The following is a 19,567-nucleotide window of genomic DNA, read 5'->3' on the forward strand; positions in this document are numbered from 1 at the left end:
AGAATTCTGAATTGTTCTTAGGACACTTTACATGGACGGCGAGGTATACCTGGGCGGAGCAAATCACACCCTGGGCTGAAAATCAGAGATACATGAATTTTAGTCTCACACTTCATGCAAACTAGCTACATGATTATGGTCAAGTAACATAAAATTGCCAATTCATATTCTGTTATTTTTTTCTGTCCCTCCTAGCTCTAAAACTCTGTAAGAATATGATTCTTAGAACCCATGGAATAAGTAAGGCATGTATCTGAATTGTGTTATTTACATCTGAGTCTAGAGCCCCCCTTTTCTGACTTTTAATCTAGTGTTCTCATTAGGAAGGATGATAAATTCATAAAACATAACAGCCACTCAAAGACCATCACTCCTGCATCTCACTCAAAATGGAGAAGCTTTCAAATAAGGGAATCCCTAAGTTTCACCGAGTTTATGGTCCGAGAAGTCTCATGTGGAAAGACGATTTTTTAAAACACAGAAATGAGGGTCAGGTGCCCTGGGTTGTCCTCTCCTCTTCCAAGAAAGCCTGTTGAACATGCAAAGTGAGATTGTACTTTATTCTCAGTGAAATCTATTGCAGTGTCTACTGGTAACAGCAATACATTTCTGGCTACTACCACTAGTCCACTGACTCACTCATTTGACAACACAGACACTGTCTAGGCACTGAGGCAACTGGCCTAAACAAGAAACTGCCTCTTTTCTCTGCAAGGTTGTACCTGTAGGACCAAAACAGATCAAGGAATATTTTAGGGTCTCTTCCTGAATCCTTATGAAAGGGAAATGAGTAAGAGTAATTCTGAGAATCCCGCTTGACCTCTGAGACTCCATAAAGACCCTCATTTTCATCTTGACTCAGGCCCTATGTCAATATGGATGTTCTTAAATCAGACTCTAGAACTCTAGATACATCTGTATTCTTACTCCTAATTCTACATAAAATCAATAAAGGACTTCAAACTTCATCACTTAGCTTCAGCTTACAAAACCTGAAAATACCAACTTGAAAGAATTTCAGGATGAAAAATGAAACATGTGAATTTGCATTGCATTTGTAATACTGCAGCCTAGTCCTATTAGGAGTAATAAAAAGCCCAAGCCAAAAATGTAAGGCTGCAAAGGGACTCTGAAGATGACATTGGGAATTTTTAAGGCATTAAAAAGTAATTCTTCCATGCTGTGGGGAGAAAGTCATGAATAAATGCCAGAGTGAGTTACTAGGATTTGAATATAGTTGTCAATGAAAGGAAACTTCTAGGTGGTGGCTAGAGCCCCCTGCAAGTCCCAGAACTGGCTACTCTCGGTATCTCTTTGCCCCCTGAAGATCCTGTGTACGTGGGCTGGAATATCTTTCCCCACATGAACACACAAGGGATTACAGTAGATATTGTTGGTCCTCTGCCAAAATTCCCTTTTCTAGGTTGGAGCCTTCAACCTTCACATGATGTGAATAATGACTGCCCACAGTAGACGCCTTCTCTTCCTCTAGAGCTGCCCGTGGCAGACAGGAGTGGCCTCTCTTCACCTACAGCCAGTGGCTGACTCATATGGAAATATAAAATCCCAACTCTTCCGTGTAAGGTGGAGGGGGCTCTGTGCTGCCCTTCATGCTCCAGAGCCCCCTGTGGGATTGGGATGAGGCTAGACTCTAGCTGATAGTACATCTTTGCTTAGCTTCCTCCCCCACATCTCTTGCTTCAACCGTTGCCTTACAGGTTTCTCCTGAGTGTCCTCCCTCAGTAAATCCCTCCCCAAGAATTGCCATCTCCAACTTGGCTTCTAAAGAATCCTAGGACACTGATCAATGTATCGTAAGGCCTAAAATTTCATGTACTGCCTTGACCTCTTTGAGCCTCCCAGGGCTCCTGCTCTCATCAGATATGCCCACCACCCCAGTTCCCTGTACTCCCCCTAGTCCTTACCCTAATGGGTTTTACTTCTTGGACAGCCTGCAAAATGATTCAAACAAGCCAATCCCATACTCCCATGGGAACCAGAGCGCATCTCACCCACTTGTTACTACAAAGCCTGTCTCACTGTCCCTGATGTTTCTCTCTGCCCTCTAGTAAACCCTATGTGGTCCGGCAAGGCTTGCAGCATCCTCCCCAGACCCTGAGTAAACGTAACTCATGAGCTGCTGCCAGGTTCCTCTGTCCCATGTTCAGTGTCATGAGTTCTGCCATCTCCTGCTATTTACAGTGGGGATCTCTCCCTCACCAAGGGGGTGAATAGGAGGTGACTGGAATAATCAAGTAATGGAAGTCAATAGGAAAATCTTTTTTTTCTTTACTAAAGAGAGGGAGTTTTTCTGGAAGAGATCTATTTCATAAAGGTAGGGTGATCTGCAATGACCAATAAAATAAAGTTTAGCAGAGTGTGCTGGCCATACAACCAGGCACAGAGAGCTTTCAATCTTGAGTTCTACACACCTCTCCCAAGAGATCAAGTAGGGCTTATATGAATTTGTGGGAATCAGCCCTACAGGAACAAAATGGGCAGTGCTGATGTGTCCACCTTGGTGACAATGACTCCCATTACTAAATTGCACTGTGAAGTCACGCAGAAAAGTGGGCATATTTCCATCCTTCCATTATAGCTGCCTCTCTGCCACCTACCCACCCCAATTTTAGATCCCTGATTTTTCAGCGAATGGAAGATGGGGGCAATGTGCATTCACTCTGGCATGTTTGCTTGCAACACTTGTAGTGAAAGACTAACAGGAAGATAACCAAGCTGTTGCTGGTTTTCCTCAGTCTTGCTCCATCTCAGATGTGATTCACTCAGGAACTTGATGACTGCCTTTTAAAGCAGCACAACAGGCCCATTAGCACTTAATTGCATTAATAGTCTGTGTTTCCTAGCATAACAAACAGTCTTGATTTAGGGATGATGCAAGTCAGGGGTAGCTCTATTGCTGCTTATCAGATGGGAGTTCCCTCAGGTCAGAGACTATTTTCTCCATGGGAAGAAGTGGTGGGAAATTCCTACGTAGGTGATTTTTAGGCAGATGGTGGAGCTGATATATTTAGAGGCTCCAGAAATATCGTTCCTTTAATTACACTGTCAAGATCTTGATTACCAGCAGCCTGTTTCACTGAGGCCAAGGCTATTCTACATTTGCATTCGAGATTGCTCTAAGATCGCTGGGCAGTGCAGCTACAGGATGAAATTACTTGGTTGGTGATATTCACGTGGATTTGGGGGGTGGGGGGGATGAATAAATTGCTATTGTCGGAACTGAAAACTAATGATGGTCTAGTGAATTATGTGAGAATATAGGGAAAATACATTGACAGATGGGAGATGGATAGAAAGAGGTGGATGGATAGGGGCAGGGATGAGAGAGATGGAGGTGGATATGGATGGATAAACAGATATAGGGCAAGATGGATAGATGGAGAGAGAGAGAGATGGTTCTGCCTTTGCACAGCAGTGCTGAGCAATAAAAAAGACTGTGCAGGCTGAAACCATACCAAGTGGTCTCAAGCACTTGGAAAAATTAGGATTGTTCCCTGGACATTTAATATTTCTTATTACCACATTAAAAATTGTCTTCCTGTCAGTTGTAAGTACACAGGAAATGAAAAAAAAAATTAAAACCTATTTACTTAGTAATCGATCCCTTAAGACATTAGAAAGATTGAGAATTAATGTGTTTTATTTCTTTGTCAAAAACTTGAGAGTGGTGTGAGCAGTGCTTGTTGCCTTCTCCTCATCACATAACTTAGGATTCTGAGCGAGTGTCTTTTCCAGGCCTCGACAAGCCATCCTGCTCCCTTCTAAGTCTGGATCGGCCAGCGCCATCTTATCCTTTCTACTTTCAGTGATGTGAAAGGTCTCTGAGAGTTCCCATGCTGTGAAGCTTCTCACTTCTTCTGGGGCATCTTCATCCTGTCTTCACTGACTTCTGGCTGCATATCAGGAGTCTCTTGAAGAGCACTGGCATCTATGCCCCCAAGGTCAAGTAGTTCTTCTGGAATTCCATTTATGTTTGATTTGAAGCTCACTTCTACAACGATCACTTTTCATTTCATTGTACTTTCATCTTTTTTGGACAACTCCCCCTTTCTATTATCCATCCTTATAAAAAGTCATAGATTCATCACCATGAAACAAGGAGGAAACACCACTACCCACTTTGCAGTCTGTGTGAATGAATAGGCATGTGGTGACCGATCACTGACAGGTTTTGAGAGAAGACACGGGATTGTTCACAATGTGATGCACGTCAGCTATTTACATAGTGATTTTCTGAATGAAAAGCTGCCAGCAAAGTTTGTGCTTTATAAAATTACTTGCAGTTAATAGACTATTGTAACTGAAATCTGAACTGTGTTGTTGAGAGAATGGGGATATCGACTTGAACCATGATCACTGAATTCATAGATACTGGAAACACTCAAAGCAAGGCCAACTCTGTGTGTGTGTGTGTGTGTGTGTGTGTGTGCATGTTTGTGTATTTTAGTCTTTCTCTAACCTGTCCTATCAAAGACAATTTCAGTCTTTGTTGGACCTGTTCATTGGACTTCTGTAGAACAAAACAGGAAGAAGAACAAAACAGGAGAAGGGCAGAGGATTATTGTGTGGACAGTAAAAACTGGGACCAGCCAGATAGGTGTAACTGAATGACATAGTCAAGGATGGACAGGAAGAACAGAGCAGAGAGAATCTCTTCTTGAATCTTTTCTTGGATTTCTTCTTTTAGGGTCATGAAAGGAATGAAAGTAGTTCAAGTTTAGGATGGAAGTGGATAGGAGAGAAAAGATTTTAATTAGGGTTGTCCTTTGCTGATATGTGAGTGCCCCCTGCTATGGATTGAATACCTTCCCTTCCAAATTCATGTGTTGAAGCCCTAATGGGATGGTATTTGCAGTAGGGCCTTCGGGAGGTAATTAGGTCATGAGGATGGAGCCCCCATGACAGGATTAGCGTCCTTACAAGAAGAAGAGAGCTACCATTCCTCTCTTTCTGAGGAGTGAGGAAACAAAGAAAGGGCTGTCTATAAATCAGAAAGAGGGCTTCACCAGTACTCAACTCTGCTGGCATCCTGATCTCAGATTTCCAGCCTCCAGAACTGCGAGAAACAAATTTCTGTTTATAAGCTACCCAGTCTACCATACTCTGATTCAGCAGCCTGAACGGATGAAGACACCCTTTATTTTCATAAAGACACATAAAAGACTTGAGTTTTTTTTGATATGTCTCTTCGTTACGGAACAGTGCTTTGGGCATGGGAGACTGCTCTGACTCTGGATTCTGGCGGTCTCACACAGACGGACACATGTTCCCTGGGTCCCTATATGAGCTCAGCTTAGTGAAGAATTCTGGACTTGAGGATTAGAAAGAAGGGCTCACACTGTCTCTGCCACTTGCTGGAAGAGTGAAGTTACTCAACTTCTGCAAGCTTGCCTCATAGAATAGGAATTATTTAAAGCACATTGCCTGCGACAGACTAGGCACACAATAAATACTAATTACCAACTTCCCTTCCTCCAGTAGCACCCTAGGGAGGCAGAGCTATATAAAAGTTCCCATTTTTAAAAATTTGAAGTGGAAATGAGCAAAGCTGAGAACTGAATTTGCATCTCAGAGCTCCCAACTGGGTTGTTTGTTTGTTTCCTTGTGTTGCGTTTTTGTGTTTTTAATCTGACAAGAAATAGTTTGCAAACTAAGATAACAAGGTAAAGCAAAGGCGACACCTGATTAACTGAGTACAAAACAGAATCCAACAATTCTGCCTGTCCCTGTTGATTAGTGTTTTTCTAAGTAGCAAGAGAGTCAGAGCCTAGTTTGTTTTTCTCTTGTCTGAAATTGGACCGTGGAAAACACATCAGGAATAATAACTACAAAAAGATTAAAGAACAATGATTGAAAAACTGTGTTTGGGGCATATTGTATTTTCCGGGTGAAAATTAGCATTGATAGGCCCTTTGGGGATAGATTGGGGCCTGGAAAGAGGTAAAAGGTTTAAGACCACTAAGAACAAGGGAAAATACCCTCATCTACAGGTGAGGGTACTCACAGGGAAAGCAGCACAGGCACCGGACTGTTACTGTCGTAGTTCAGAGGACCAGGAAGTGAAGGAAACAACAACCACAACAACAAAAATGGCTGTTGGCCCATTGCTGACCTTGATACTGTGGGGAGTCCAGAGAATGGCTATGAGAGTTCAAGGAAAGACTAAAATCAATTGCAACAAATAAGCTGCACTGGATTCTTTTAAAAATTAAATAAATAATGATAGCACCATATTGTTCTACTCTGCAATTATTCCTGTATCTTGATTTAGAGTGTGACTTTAGATCAAACACTTTCCATTCTCTGGGTCATCATCTATACAAAGAAGAAGTCGGTTTAAACCACTGTCATGGTTCAGGCTGCTATCACAGAATACCATAGACTGGGTGGCTTAAACAACAAACACTTATTTCTCATAGTTCTGGAGGCTGGAAGTGCAAGATCAGGGTACCGACATGGGGTTCTGGTGAGGGCCCTCTTCCTGGCCTGGGGAGAGCTACCTTCTTGATGTATCCTCACGTGGTAGAAAGAGTGTGCTCTGGTCTCTTCATCCCCAAGAAAAGCACCAGTCCCATCGTGGGCACTCAGTGCTCATGACCTCATCCAAGCCTCATTACCTCCCAAAGGCCCAACCTTCAAATATCATCACGTTGAGGATGAGGGCTTCAACATATGGATTTGGGGGGACAGGAATGTTCAGTCCCTAGCAATTACCTCTGAGTCCCTTCTCTCTGATACTGTATATGAAGGTTCCCTATTGCCCACCAAATCAAATTCAAATCATCCATCCAGCTTTCAAGATCTTCCAAAATTGGATGTTATCCAAGGTACCAGATGTGTTTGATGAATACTTGCCTCCCTTTAGATCAGTCTCTAACATGCCTTCACTACAAGCTGTAGTGGTAATATACAAGTGTGTAGAGGTAATCGATTACCTTTTACCAAGGTAAAATACAAGTGTGTAGAGGTAATCGATTACCTCCAACTTTTTCCATGTGCATTCTCCTCTCTTGGAGTGCACTGAATTCTCTCCATTGCCTCAAGGACTAGCCATTTTGTGGGAGCCATTCTTCCAGTCCTCAGACTATCTCACAGGGAAGAATAACATTAATATAAAGTTTTCCTCCTGTGTAGTATAGAGGAGGTTTTAGGATTAGCATAGACAGGGATTTTAAAAGGGAAGTTGTTGTTGTTTCATATTGTTTTAGTTCATGTAAATGCCCGTTCTAAAAATTTGAAATTAAATTTAATATGTACAAATCATGTCCCAGAGCTGCTATTAATCACAAAATCAAAGATTAACAGCATAGGAAAAGACAAAGGACATCAATTTAAGGTAAATTACAGCCGGATATATATAGGATCACACTTTATATCTTTACAAATACCAAGCAAATTCTCTGATATTTGTGATAAGAAGGCCACAGTATTAAGGATTTGCCATTCATTGTAACATTTTGCTGAAAACCATTTGTATGCCTCCACACTAGGATTCAGTATTAAATATTTAATCAAAAAAGATTCCAGCTTGGATTTTTTTCCCTAGGACTTGATCTATGGTAATCTTTTAAGAAGTTCAGAAGCAGAAGGCAATAAAAGACATTCCTGCTTCTGATAACTGTCCATGGTAAGTCATTACTGCTCGTAGGAATACAACACATAATACAACTTGAAGAAACATCTGTAATGGTTACCTGAAATTGTAAGAACAGTACTATTCTAAAACCAAAAAGAGGTTTTTATGAGCCTTTATTAGTGCTCCATGGGAATGCCTGATAATGTGTCTACTGATAATATGGTATAAGCAGACAACTTACAAGCGAGGAAATGGAAACTTTGGAAAAAATTTCAACATCATTAATAATGATACGACTGTATTTTCCAACTGTGCAAAGAGTAATGAAGTTTGTGTTAAAAGAGATGAAAAAGAAAAAAAAACAACGCCTCTAGGAGTTGAGAGCAGCTCACTCCCTTGGACTTGAGGTAGAGGGATATGTGTGCAGGACAGCTCCCTTTGCCCCTCCAGGTCTGGGTCTCCACCCTTTTCCAGACCCTGCTTGTGCCTTTGGAGACAGGGCTTATCAGAATACATCAATGGGGCTCCCTTGCCTCTGGCTTCCCATCAGCCTCATCCAATGAGAGACACCAGCAGGAGATCAGGGGGCGGGGTCACGGGGGTTGTGCTTCCCTCCCAAAGACCACAGCTCTTAGTGGTGGCCCTTTTCTATAGCTACCAGTCTTGCTAGTTTCGGCTAACTGCTCCTTTTCCTTGCCATTTCAGATTAAGGGGTGGCTGTGGCCTCTTGTTGTTGGCAGCTCTGGAGTGCTTCTCCATCTCTTCTTGGTCTTCCTTACCTTGGCCACACCTTACAAATTATCCCTTCATTAAATCCTTTCCAATCATCGCTTTTGAGTTTGCCATCCATTTCCTGCCAGGACCCTGAGATCTCCAGAACATCTGCCCATCTACTCGGGCCCTTAAGCAAGTGAGGGCCTCTTTTCATCGCAGTCCTTTCCTCCTCCTATAGCAGGTAATGTCTGTTGCTTCGCCTGCCCCAGAATCCATTCAGTCTCTTCCTTGCACAGCAGCCAACCTTTCCATTAGAGAACCACCTCTCCTCATCTCTCAGGGCACAAGGTTCGGATGAGGCCGATCTCAGCACAACCCAGGGTGAACATCTGACCTAAGTCAGTTCAAGGAGGCTTAATCTCAGGACTTCTGTTGCAACTGGGAGGGCAAAGAGGCTTTTATTCAGGTGGATGGGTAGGCCATAAGGGAAAACACAAGCCTGGAACTGCTGGGCCAAGGGCAAAGGCTTGCCTACATGTACACCAATGAAGTGGGCTGGGTGCAAAAAGATGGAGAAGCAGGCCTAATATCATTATTTGGATCCCTGGATCCCGCCATGGCTGAAGCTGATCCTTGGGTACTGTTCACTTTTCTCAAAAGTAATACATCCCTTTTTTGCTCAAGGTGAGGTGAGCTTTCTATCATTTGCAATGAAAATATCCCCCACACAGTTGGAGGAAGTAAAAAGTAGAGAGTATTAGAGACTGTTGACTTCTAAAATGATGTCACCCTGATCTGCAGTATTGTTTTCATTGAGAACCCCAGCACACAGGTCACGAGAGGCTACCTATGGTTTTTGTTTATTACGCTCTGGGGGCTACCACCATCTGCATTGTTCCTTTGATCCTTTGAAATCTGTGAGAGATGGGACAACACCAAATCAAACAACCCACTCCGTGTTGAACTCTGTGGCTGAGACTCAGGCATGAACTGGTGCAATCAAAGCACAATGGTGGAAAATAGCCTAATGCTGTGTTCAAGTATTATTTTCAAGTGCTGTTTGCCTGGGCCGTCTCAGATGACATGGTTCACTGGCAGAAAGGCTGTTTATTGCGACAATCATTATTCCCATTTACCGCCTATTACAATGTGAGTCACTGGGAGGTCAGACTGTTCCAAAAGCCCGGTGTTCCTGAGCACTCAAGATCAAGTTGAAGGGACAGCAATCAGGTATAGGAATAATGGCAAAGGCTCAATCCTTTGAAACGAAGAGAAGGGTTAACTCCCAGCAGACCGCTGCAAAGTGAGTTTTACCATCTTCAATGTATCATGTAGCTTGGGAAAGAGATCAGAGTGACGGTGTTAACATGACCCCAGGTCCTTTTCCACAGTAGCTGTCCTCCCTGAGAACAAAGATTAAATCTTCATTCATCCTTATACACTTCACTCCTGCCTAGTACCGTGCCTTGCACACAACAGGTGCTCACAAATGATGACCTTCAGGGCCTGCTGGCTTAAGAACAGAGATAAAATATAAGATAATACATCAAAAGAGCCCACACCCGGTAGTTGCTAAGAACCCCTTGCTGTTATTGCTATTATTTGTAAATGAATGTATCTACGTTATTAACAAGTAGGTTCATGAAAACTCACAGAAACCCCCTTTTTAAGCAACCTTTTCCACTTCCTTATCTCACAAGGCAAACGCTCCTTTGGGCATTTGAGTTATTTTCCCTGACTTCCATACGTGTGACAAACTACGCATCTACTCACTCATTCATCCATTTGACAAACAATCTGTGACCACCTGTAATTTGCAACGTATTGGACTCTATGTCGGGGAATCAAAGCAGATTAGGACACAGCTCCCCATGTATAACACAAGCCTGCTAGAGATGGACAGGAAGTCCAAATAGCCTGTGAATGAGAGATCCAGCCTATGGAATGAGGTAACTGACTTTATGGTTGCAACAAGTGCTGGGGGAACCCGGGGGGGAAATGTCTACTCCTGGGGGAGCATTTTCCTTACCTTATCTGCAAGCCAGCCAAGATGCCTGATCTCTCGGCTCCCAGCAATGCCTGTTTTCCCCAGCTGCTCTCTGACCTCAGCAATCACTTGGGTCAGCAGGTCACTAACATTGGAATGGATGGCACTGAACCAGGCCTGGGCAGTGGCTGAATCCTTGCTCCTTAGGATCACTGTGTGCTTAGCATCTGGAGAGTGGATTTCAAGCTGCCTAGAGAAGCAGAGAGAGAAGGGTTAGAACATTTCCTGGTAGGTCATGCTTTGTCAAGTCCTAGGCCACAGAGGTGAATTAATTCTGTACTCTTACTTTTGGACTTTGTCAGCTTTGCATGGTTTATCTTAATGTTTCTTTCATTCATTCACCCATTTGTTCATCCACAAACATCCACTGAGTGCTTAGGCATTGGTCTAGATTTTGGGGACACAGTTATTCAACCATCAGATCACCTGAACTAAGGATGTCTGGTTTTCCTATTATTCAGCTGACTGGCTTATCAATAGTATCATATCAAGACTTCCAAACTGTGAGCTGATACTGATTTGCTTTACCTCTCAATCCACAGAGGATTTTAATAATGCACACACGTTTGCTGCTAGTGCAGAAAGTAGACTGAAATATCCAGCCATATGCTTAATCCTACTGCTCAGTGTTAATTGTGAAATTTAAGAACCAAAGATGACCAAACTTTGCATTCCTTAGAAATCCTGTCTGTGGCACACTTACCCAACATTTAACCCTTGGACATGTGTAATGAAGAAGCGAATGGGCCTAGGATGGGGTCACAGTGGGGGAGAGAGGCACACTAAGAGCTCTTTTAAAGCCGAATAAGAAAAGAAAGCAAAAGTCAAACACCAAAGCTTACACCAGAACTGCACAGAGACCACCTGAGATACAAAGTGAGATTTGCATACTGTGATTGTGGTAAAAGAAGGAAGTTCTAGATAGATATTTCTTTGAAGTACTCCTAGGTTAACATGACATTGCAAAAATAGTATATATAGACAGTATAATGGACTCTCCGTCCATTATACCCTACAATATCAAAACCAGGAAACTGACATTGGTACAATGTAGGTGTGTGGTTCTATGTCATTTTATCACCTGGGAATCACAGCACTCAGAATACAGGACTATTCTAGCCCCACAAAGCCCTCCCTCCAGCTACCCCTGATAGTTACAGTGCTCTGCTCTCCACTGTAATCCCAAATCCCTGGCAACCAATAACCTGTCCTTCACACCTATACTTTTTAGACAGCTAATTTTTATTGCATTTATTCATTCATGTATACATGCAAATAAATATTTTACATTCACTTTTGCATCAGAAATATATAGGAATTGGGAAAATCAAAACTGAATAAAAATGATCCATTTGTTATTTCATCCCTTAATTATTATGCTACCATGCATTGAATACTTACTATTTATATATGTGTTTCTCCTAATATCCCTAGGACTGTTATTATTAATCCTATTTAATAGAAGAAAAAACTAAAGTTTGGAGGGAGAGAGAATTTACCCAAGGCCACACAGTGATGCTAGGATTCAAACCTATGTTGGTTAGGCTCAAAATCCCATCAATTTAGCTACTGTATTACAGTATCTCTCCTTTAGATGGGACAACATCCCATAGGGGGCACTCATTTTCTTCCACAGCTGTCTGAAGTCTCGCTCTCATGCTCAGTAGTGTCCTTAGCTCCTGAGTTTCAAAATAACAATATTGCAGATCACCTGAAAATCAGAAGTCCCAATGCAACCTGGCCTCGTTAACATTCAAAACCAAACTTTTAGAGTGAGTAAACTGTTTTGCTCATAAACTAAAATTGTAGAAAAGGAATGATTTGAAAGTGGAATGTCTCTGGGGGAGTTTTAGCAAAAATTAGCATTTTTTTTTTTTTTTGGTCAAAAATTTGCAAAACAAGCCTCCTAAGACTCCAAAGGTTTTTTTGTGATAAAACAGGGAATTCTTTAGGTGACATCTGTCCTCAGAAGAAAAACATCTCATGCCTCTTGGGCACTTTTCAAAGAAATGGGAGGTAGTTCTTGCCTATAGTTCTCCCTCTTCAGTAAAGTTACATAGCCAAATACCAACCAGGGTTCTCAAAATGCATTAATGAGAGCTCAAAGCACTTTTCTTTTTCAAAATTTTTACTTTATTTATTTTTTAAGTAGGCCCCATGTCCAGCATAGAGCCCAACGTGGGGCTCAAACTCATGACACTGAGCTCAAGATTTGAACTGAGATTGAGTTGGACACCTCACCAACTGAGCCACCCAGGCACCCCAAGATTTTATTTTTAAGTTATCCCTTTCCCCCCCGTGGGGCTCAAGCCCACAACCCCCAAGATCAAGACTTGCATGCTCCCCTGACGGAGCCAGCCAGGTGCCCCTCAGCATGCTTTTCAAATTATTCTAACATGATCTGTTATTCTAGAAATTTAAAACCTGCAACTATTTCATTTACAATATTTTCTTTTGAAGAGGTGCATTTGTTTTTAAACAAATGATGATTTGGGAAGCCGCCACCCCCCAGGTATCACACACATATATGCACATGATGCCAGCAAGGAAGAAAGGAAACAAAGAACATCTTTGTTGGATTGTCAGCCTACCCCCAGAGGAAAGCTGACTTGTAAACAAACGTACAGGCTAATGATACAGAGGCCCGTTTCTACAGAGGCCCGTTTCTCCGGGGCCCTAACAGCATTTATCATCATTAATTTTTAAGTAAACTTTTTAAGTATAACCTACAGACAGAAAAGTGTACAAATCGCAGTGCACAAATGTACTTTTGCAAAGGGAACGCATTTGTGAAACCACCATTCAGATCAAGGAACGGAACATTACATGCGTCCCAGAAGTCCGCTTCCAGCCCCCTTGCCAGCTATTACCGCCCCACCCCTCACCAAATCACCACTATTCGGATTTCTATCACCACGACTTACTTTTATCCCAGCCAAAAGTGTGAGTTTTTGTTTTCGTTGGCTGTTGTTGCCTGACGTACAGGGAGGATCTTGGGCTATTTCTGGGGCGAACTAGCAGGTCCTATACTTTTAGTGGTGGTTCTCAAAGTGCGGCTGACTGGCAGCAGCTGCACCACCCAGAGAACTTACTGGAAAAGTAAATTCTCGGATCTCACTATTTCTAACATCATGGAATGGAAAAAGGATAACTTTGGGGAGAGCGGCATGAGTCTTCTGCAAGATCTTGGATGCCTTGGGGCAAACCTGATAACTCCATCCCCTGTGATCCCTCTACCTCTGCTGTACCTAAAAGAGCCCCAAGAGGCCCATGTTCAGGAGCCTACGTTGATAGGAGTTAGGATCATCACTAGAGCTACAAACATCTGCTAAAGCCCCTTTATTTTCTCAATGCCTGAACCAACCAGCAACTGTGAGGGTGAAAGATTTTGCTGATAACATACTACAAAAGAACCATTTTCGCATATTTCATGTAAGCCATTTTTTCAAAAGCAATTTCAACTCCAATAAGTACTTCATCAATTTGTAAATGTATGGAAGGAGACAAAGGTGAAGAGATGAAGTAGAAATAGGGGAGGGCAGGAGTGGGGAGAGGAAGAAGAGGGAAATAAGAAAAACTCTAGGGTGGAAATGCTACTGTGGCTGGGTAGCTGAAGTCATTGAAGTCAGAGAACCACAAATGCATGATACAGTGGAAGTAAAAAAAAGCACAGGACAGGGGTGTCTGGGGGGCTCAGTCAGATAGGCGACCAACTCTTGGTTTTAGCTCAAGTCATGATCTCTGGGTTGTGAGATCGCAAGCTCTACGTGGCGCTCTGTGCTGGGTGAGGGGCCTGCTTAAGATGCTCTCAGTTCCCCCCCTTCCTCTTCTCTCTGTCCCTCTCTCTCTTAAAAAAAATAAAATAAATAAAATCTTGAAAAAAAAAAAAGCACGGGGCAGAACAGTGAGAGTAGTGTGGTATCACTGATGTCAAAGTGATTTTTATAGATGCTTGTAACTGTGGAGACTATGCTGGGAAATGTATCCAGGTGGGTTCAATGAGGAGGGAAATTGAGCAACATGAAGACAAGATTAGAAAGGAGACTTCACTGTCTCACATTCTATCTCCTGAATTGTGTTCCATGTATGCATTGTGTATTCACTGTACTGGAATGGCAGAGGAGGAGGAGGAAGGGCAGGTGGATCGGGCTGCAGGTTAAAACTTGTCTCAAATCCAAGCTCTGTCACTTACGAACTATACTATACTCTCTTACGACCATCTGTGATTCCTTCTGCCCAGTTTCCATTCCCCCTTTCTGGAAACAGGCTTTACCCCCATTCTCAGCCTCAGTGGTTTGGGGGTTCAATGGTTTCAGTGTTGTAGGTGTGATCTAATCTGGGTCATGGAGATCTGGCCCAGGATTTCTGTAGGAGTAATTGTTAAGGAGATGTTTTTTCCGTATCACATCTACTGAGGGGTCAGATAAAATCATGGATTTACTGAAGGCCATCTTGCCATCAAGAGGGGAGGGCCTGACTGCAAATGAAGCCAACATTGAGGAAAACAGGGCCGAGAGTGCTGGATCCAGCCATACCTGACACACAGCATATCCTTGTACTTTTCTCCTATGTTCCCCTTTTTGCATAAACCTATCTGAATTGGGTTGACAAATACAATTAAAAGTCCTGACTCATTGATCACAAATAGGTCACATAATTTCTATGAGCCTTGAGTATCTTTTTCCCCTGTATAATAGGGGTGGTGGTGGTGATGATAATGATGATGAAATGATAATGATAATTATAATGGAAGTGATAATAATAAAACCTTCACGGGGTTACTAGAGCATCAAATGAGATAAGAGTTGTGAAAGTGCTCTGTGACTTGTAAATCCTGATATTAGCAGGTGCCATTTATGCTTTTGGCATTTTAAGACTCTTCCGTTGGCTCAGTAAGTGGGAAAAGGCACTATATTAGTGAATACAATGCTTTTGAATTGTCTGCACATATGAGCACATATAAGTTAGTTCTTTCCTAACTGCACCATTAATAGAGAAACGAGGCATGCATATTGAAACAAAATCCTAATAAATCTCGAGTTACAAAATGGACTTGGAAACATGCAGTGATTTCAATATGTTGATATGATGTGCCTATATGTGAGTGTTCAAGAAAACTCACAGGTGTTTAGCGTGTGTTGGGTGTCCCTGTCCCCAGGAAGCTCACCATGTACATAGTAGGATGAATAGTATCATTCCAAATTCATGTCTGCCCAGAACCTCAGAATGTGACTGGTTTGGAAACAGAATCTTTGTGGAAGTAATTAAAGTGAGGATGGGGATGAGATCCTTATTCCATTCATCTGCCCACTGAATTAGAGTGGGTCCTAAATCCAAGGAGGTGTCATTCTAAGAGACAGAAAAGACACGGAGATGCGGAGAAGAAGGCAATGTGAAGATGGACACAGAGACTGGAGTGATGTAGCCACAGCCAATGATCGCCAAAGATCGGCAGGTACCAGAAGCTAGCACGGAGGCAGGGGATGGTTTCTCCCTCAAAGCTTCTGGAAGGAACCAGTCCTGCCAAGTCCTTGATTTCACACTTCCGGCCTCCAAAACCGAGAGAGAAGAAATTTCTGTTGTTTTACGCTTTCCAGTTTGTGCCCGCTTTGTCACGGCAGTCCTAGAAAACTAATACACCGTGTAACTATCTTCTTGCGCATAGTTGAATGGGAACTGCACTGATGTGTAAGACACACAGATGCTGGAAGTAACTCGTAAGATGCAGATCACTTGGGGCTGTGGCAATCAGTCTTCCACTTCAACATACATTGGAGTTACACAGTCTTCTCCTTGGCGAAACAACAACAACAACAACAACAAAACACCCTTAGCCCCACCAGCATTCAATTCTATAACCAGAAAGGAAAAGGAAACCCTCCTGGAATGAGGGACATAGATAAAGCCGTCGGAAGCATGCAGGCCCCTAGTAGGCCTTGCTCAGTCCATCACAGGGCCTTCTACTTCCCTCCTGGCATTAAAAAAAAAAAAAAAAAAAAAATCTAGACGACCTCCTTGCTAGCTGATGAGTCCTGCATTTCTGGAACCGGGAAAGAGGAGGGAGGGAGCGAATAAAAGGGCAATAAAGTCAGGATGGCCGAATGGAGCTATTTCTAGCAGGCCAGTCTTTTACAACTCCTATCTTGTTCCCCAGTTGAACTGACCACTGCTTGATGAATTGTGTTTATCTGTAGTTCAGCGATAAAGTTCTCTTCTAATTCCCTGCTGAATGGAAATATTTAGGGCAATGCCACAGCTGTGTTTATTCTCACACTCTACCACAGTTATGTAAATACTGCCTATGGAACTCTTTCTGATAAAGGCCCGTACCAACCCCAAGGAATTACACACTCACTCGAGCTGGCTGCCAAGACGGGCAGTTTCGATCCAGCTTGGCACAGCCGGTGAATGATATCACAGCTTCTCGGAGATCATTTGGCAAACCTTGCAATAAAAGAGTGATTTTCCTACCCTCTTACTCTTTTAAAGACTCCCGCTGAGACCAATAATATTTTCCCAGAATTCTCTACTCCCCCTGTTCAGAGACACGAGGCTGCCACATAAACCTTGAAGCCTCCCAACGCAAAATTAATACATAAAGCCTGCAACCTGGCAACAAAGGTTTCCCGTGACCTTTCCCCTCCAAGGTGAGGCTGGAGGAAACACAGATGAAGGTAGTCGGGAGGGGAAGGCCTGCGGGCTTGCAGCAACCCCTGGGAATGGAGGGGAATTCAAACCACCTGGTTCCTGGTCATTATGGTTGCTCCCAGTTCCATGAACCTGTGATTCCCAAGGCTGATAGAAAATATTTCCCCACAGACAAATGTATGGCACACCATTAATAGTGGCTATCTCTACATAGTTGAATTTTGAAGTATTTTTATTTCCACCTTTCTGCTTTTCTTGAATTTCTAAACTTTTTGCAATGTAATCAAAGATGAGGAAAAAAGTTTAAGAAAAGGAATGTTTGCACCCCTTTTCACTAGGAAAAATAGCTTTATGTAGACAAGAAAACATCACAGAAAAAAATTAGAAAAAAAATGGATTCTTTTTTTAAATCCTCAAATTGGTTGTAACCAAAAGACTTCAAAAGAAAGAGATCAGAGATCTGTATTCACAATATTCATAATGAGGAGAACTTGTCTTGTAGGGATGAAAACTCCACCACCGCAGGTGTTCACTTTCCTCATTTTGTCCCTTCCACCAGCCTATGAGGTGAATGGTATTAGTGTGTCTACTTTCCAGATGAGAAGTTGGCACCTCAGAAGGGCTAGCTTGTTCACTCTTCCAGTCAGTAAGAGGCAAAGCTGGAACTGGATCCCTAGCACGTCTGACTGCACAGCCTGTGTCTTATTCATTATGCTCCACTGAGTAGGATGTTTGTAGAAGGTGGTCTGTTGCTTACAAGAGTAGAGAATATTTTTCATCTTGGTTGCTGCTCAATATCTTTCAGGCACCCTTCCTGTGTATTTGGAAAGTTTTCCAAATTGTGAGTTGAGTTTCCCCTGCGGTAGAAGCCAGAATTTGAGTTCCCTTGTCTTTCTTGCTGCTAGGGCTCAGAGCCACTCACTCAAAATGGCAAGGACGCACCGTGAGAAAGTAGCTGTGTATGGAATCCCTCTTTTGGCAAGTATGGCGGCAGAAGCATCCAGCTCTAAATGGGAGCTTGGCCAGTCCCGAGTTGTTACTGGTGCAAGCTAAGGCAGTTGTGCGAACTGTGGCATGGTTGTTAAGTGGCAGCAAGAGCAGGATTTCTTCTAGAACAGCATTCTCAATGTGGATGGGTGTTGAGCTTAGCCTGCCTCTCTGAACTCTTTGGGAAATATGTGAGCACTCTCATATCCTCAGCCAGAGTTGATTCTATTGCCCGAAACTACAATCCCCTGCTAAGAATGCAGATTTCGGAATCTAGCTGCCATGATGGGAGCTAATGAGATCACCTAAGGAATATGTCAAGTGCGAGCAGTGAATAGAAAAGGAACCAGAAAAGGTGTTCTGCTGTTTTTCACAAAATCCCATTTTAAAAACAGGTCATGCATGATATAATATTCTGCTAGGCTCTGAGGGAACCTGACAATATCTCTCATGTTGGCTAGGTTTCAGTTTTTCAGTAACACATAAATTTACAAAATGTGTGAAGAATTTCAGCACTTTGACTTTCCTAGGGGAATGATATCATTATCAAAGTTTTAGAAGAGGAGTCAGCTAATGTCAAACTAGAGAAAACATTTTGTTTTTCCACTATGGACTTCATCTGTACCTCACAGAATACTCTGTGAATTGACCTAGCTCAACTGATTTTTTTCAGCCATTTAAATATACAATGTGCTATGCAGGTCAAATCAATTTACATTTGTCTCTAGATTCTTAATATCCTACACTGACAGCATAAACAGTCCATCCCAGAGTCCAGTCCAGAGCATAGCATTTGCAGTCCGAATATCTATTCTTGCTTCTTCCGAATTAGATTATTTTGGGCTGGAGTTAGCAAATAAAAATATACGATACCCAGCTAAATTTGAATTTCAAATAAACAACCAACAGTTTTTAGTGTTAAGTATGTCTGGCACAATACCTAGTGGTAGAAATGGTATAAAGTACCTGGATTAGAAAGTGTATAGAAAATAAAACTGATAGGACTTCATGATGGATTAGCTTTGAGGGATGAGAAAGAGGGGAGTGTCAAGGAGCTTTCTGGCTCAGACAGCTGAATGAATGACCGTGTCTCTTACTAAGACAAAAAATGGAAAACGATTTGGCAAGAAACATGAGTTTGGGAAATATCTCCATCTTCACATAGGTATCTTGTAATAACCTCAAACTTGTACACATAGACTCAAGAGTCTGTCTCTTCTATGGTTATGTTATTTTCATGGAATCCACATCTTCCCAATAATCCAGGTTGGATGATCCCATCGTTCTTGATGTCTCCTGTCCTCCTCTCGTAGGATCCATTCAGTCTCCAAGTTTTATCAGTATTACCTCAGTAGTATCTCCCTTCAGAAGAGGTGGCCACGCTGTAAATTAGCAAGTTTTCTCAGTGGAGCTAGGGTAAACACGGGTCTAGGATGGGATGTGAGTTCTACTTTGGAGGCCAACTTTGATCAAATGGTAACAGTTGCCTGAAATGATATTAAAAAGAGCCTGAGGTCTCATTCTAGACTCAATGAGAAAAAGTAGCATCATCATATGTTGACATCTGCCATGGA

The 19,567-nt window shown here is 42.4% G+C and overlaps 1 protein-coding gene across 2 annotated transcripts in view; it reads right to left on the reverse strand.

Annotated features, from left to right (window-relative positions):
- The window catches only part of SNTB1 (syntrophin beta 1), a 229,969-nt gene that overhangs the window by 82,315 nt on the left and 128,087 nt on the right, over positions 1–19,567 (reverse strand). For both annotated transcript variants that reach the window (XM_027613914.2, XM_035727201.1), the window contains one exon: positions 10,341–10,548. In XM_027613914.2, coding sequence (XP_027469715.1) covers positions 10,341–10,548 — 208 coding nt within the window. The remainder of the gene's footprint in view (positions 1–10,340; positions 10,549–19,567) is intronic.

Source organism: Zalophus californianus, chromosome 4 (genome assembly GCF_009762305.2).
Source record: "Zalophus californianus isolate mZalCal1 chromosome 4, mZalCal1.pri.v2, whole genome shotgun sequence".
In the NCBI taxonomy this organism is placed as follows: domain Eukaryota; kingdom Metazoa; phylum Chordata; class Mammalia; order Carnivora; family Otariidae; genus Zalophus; species Zalophus californianus.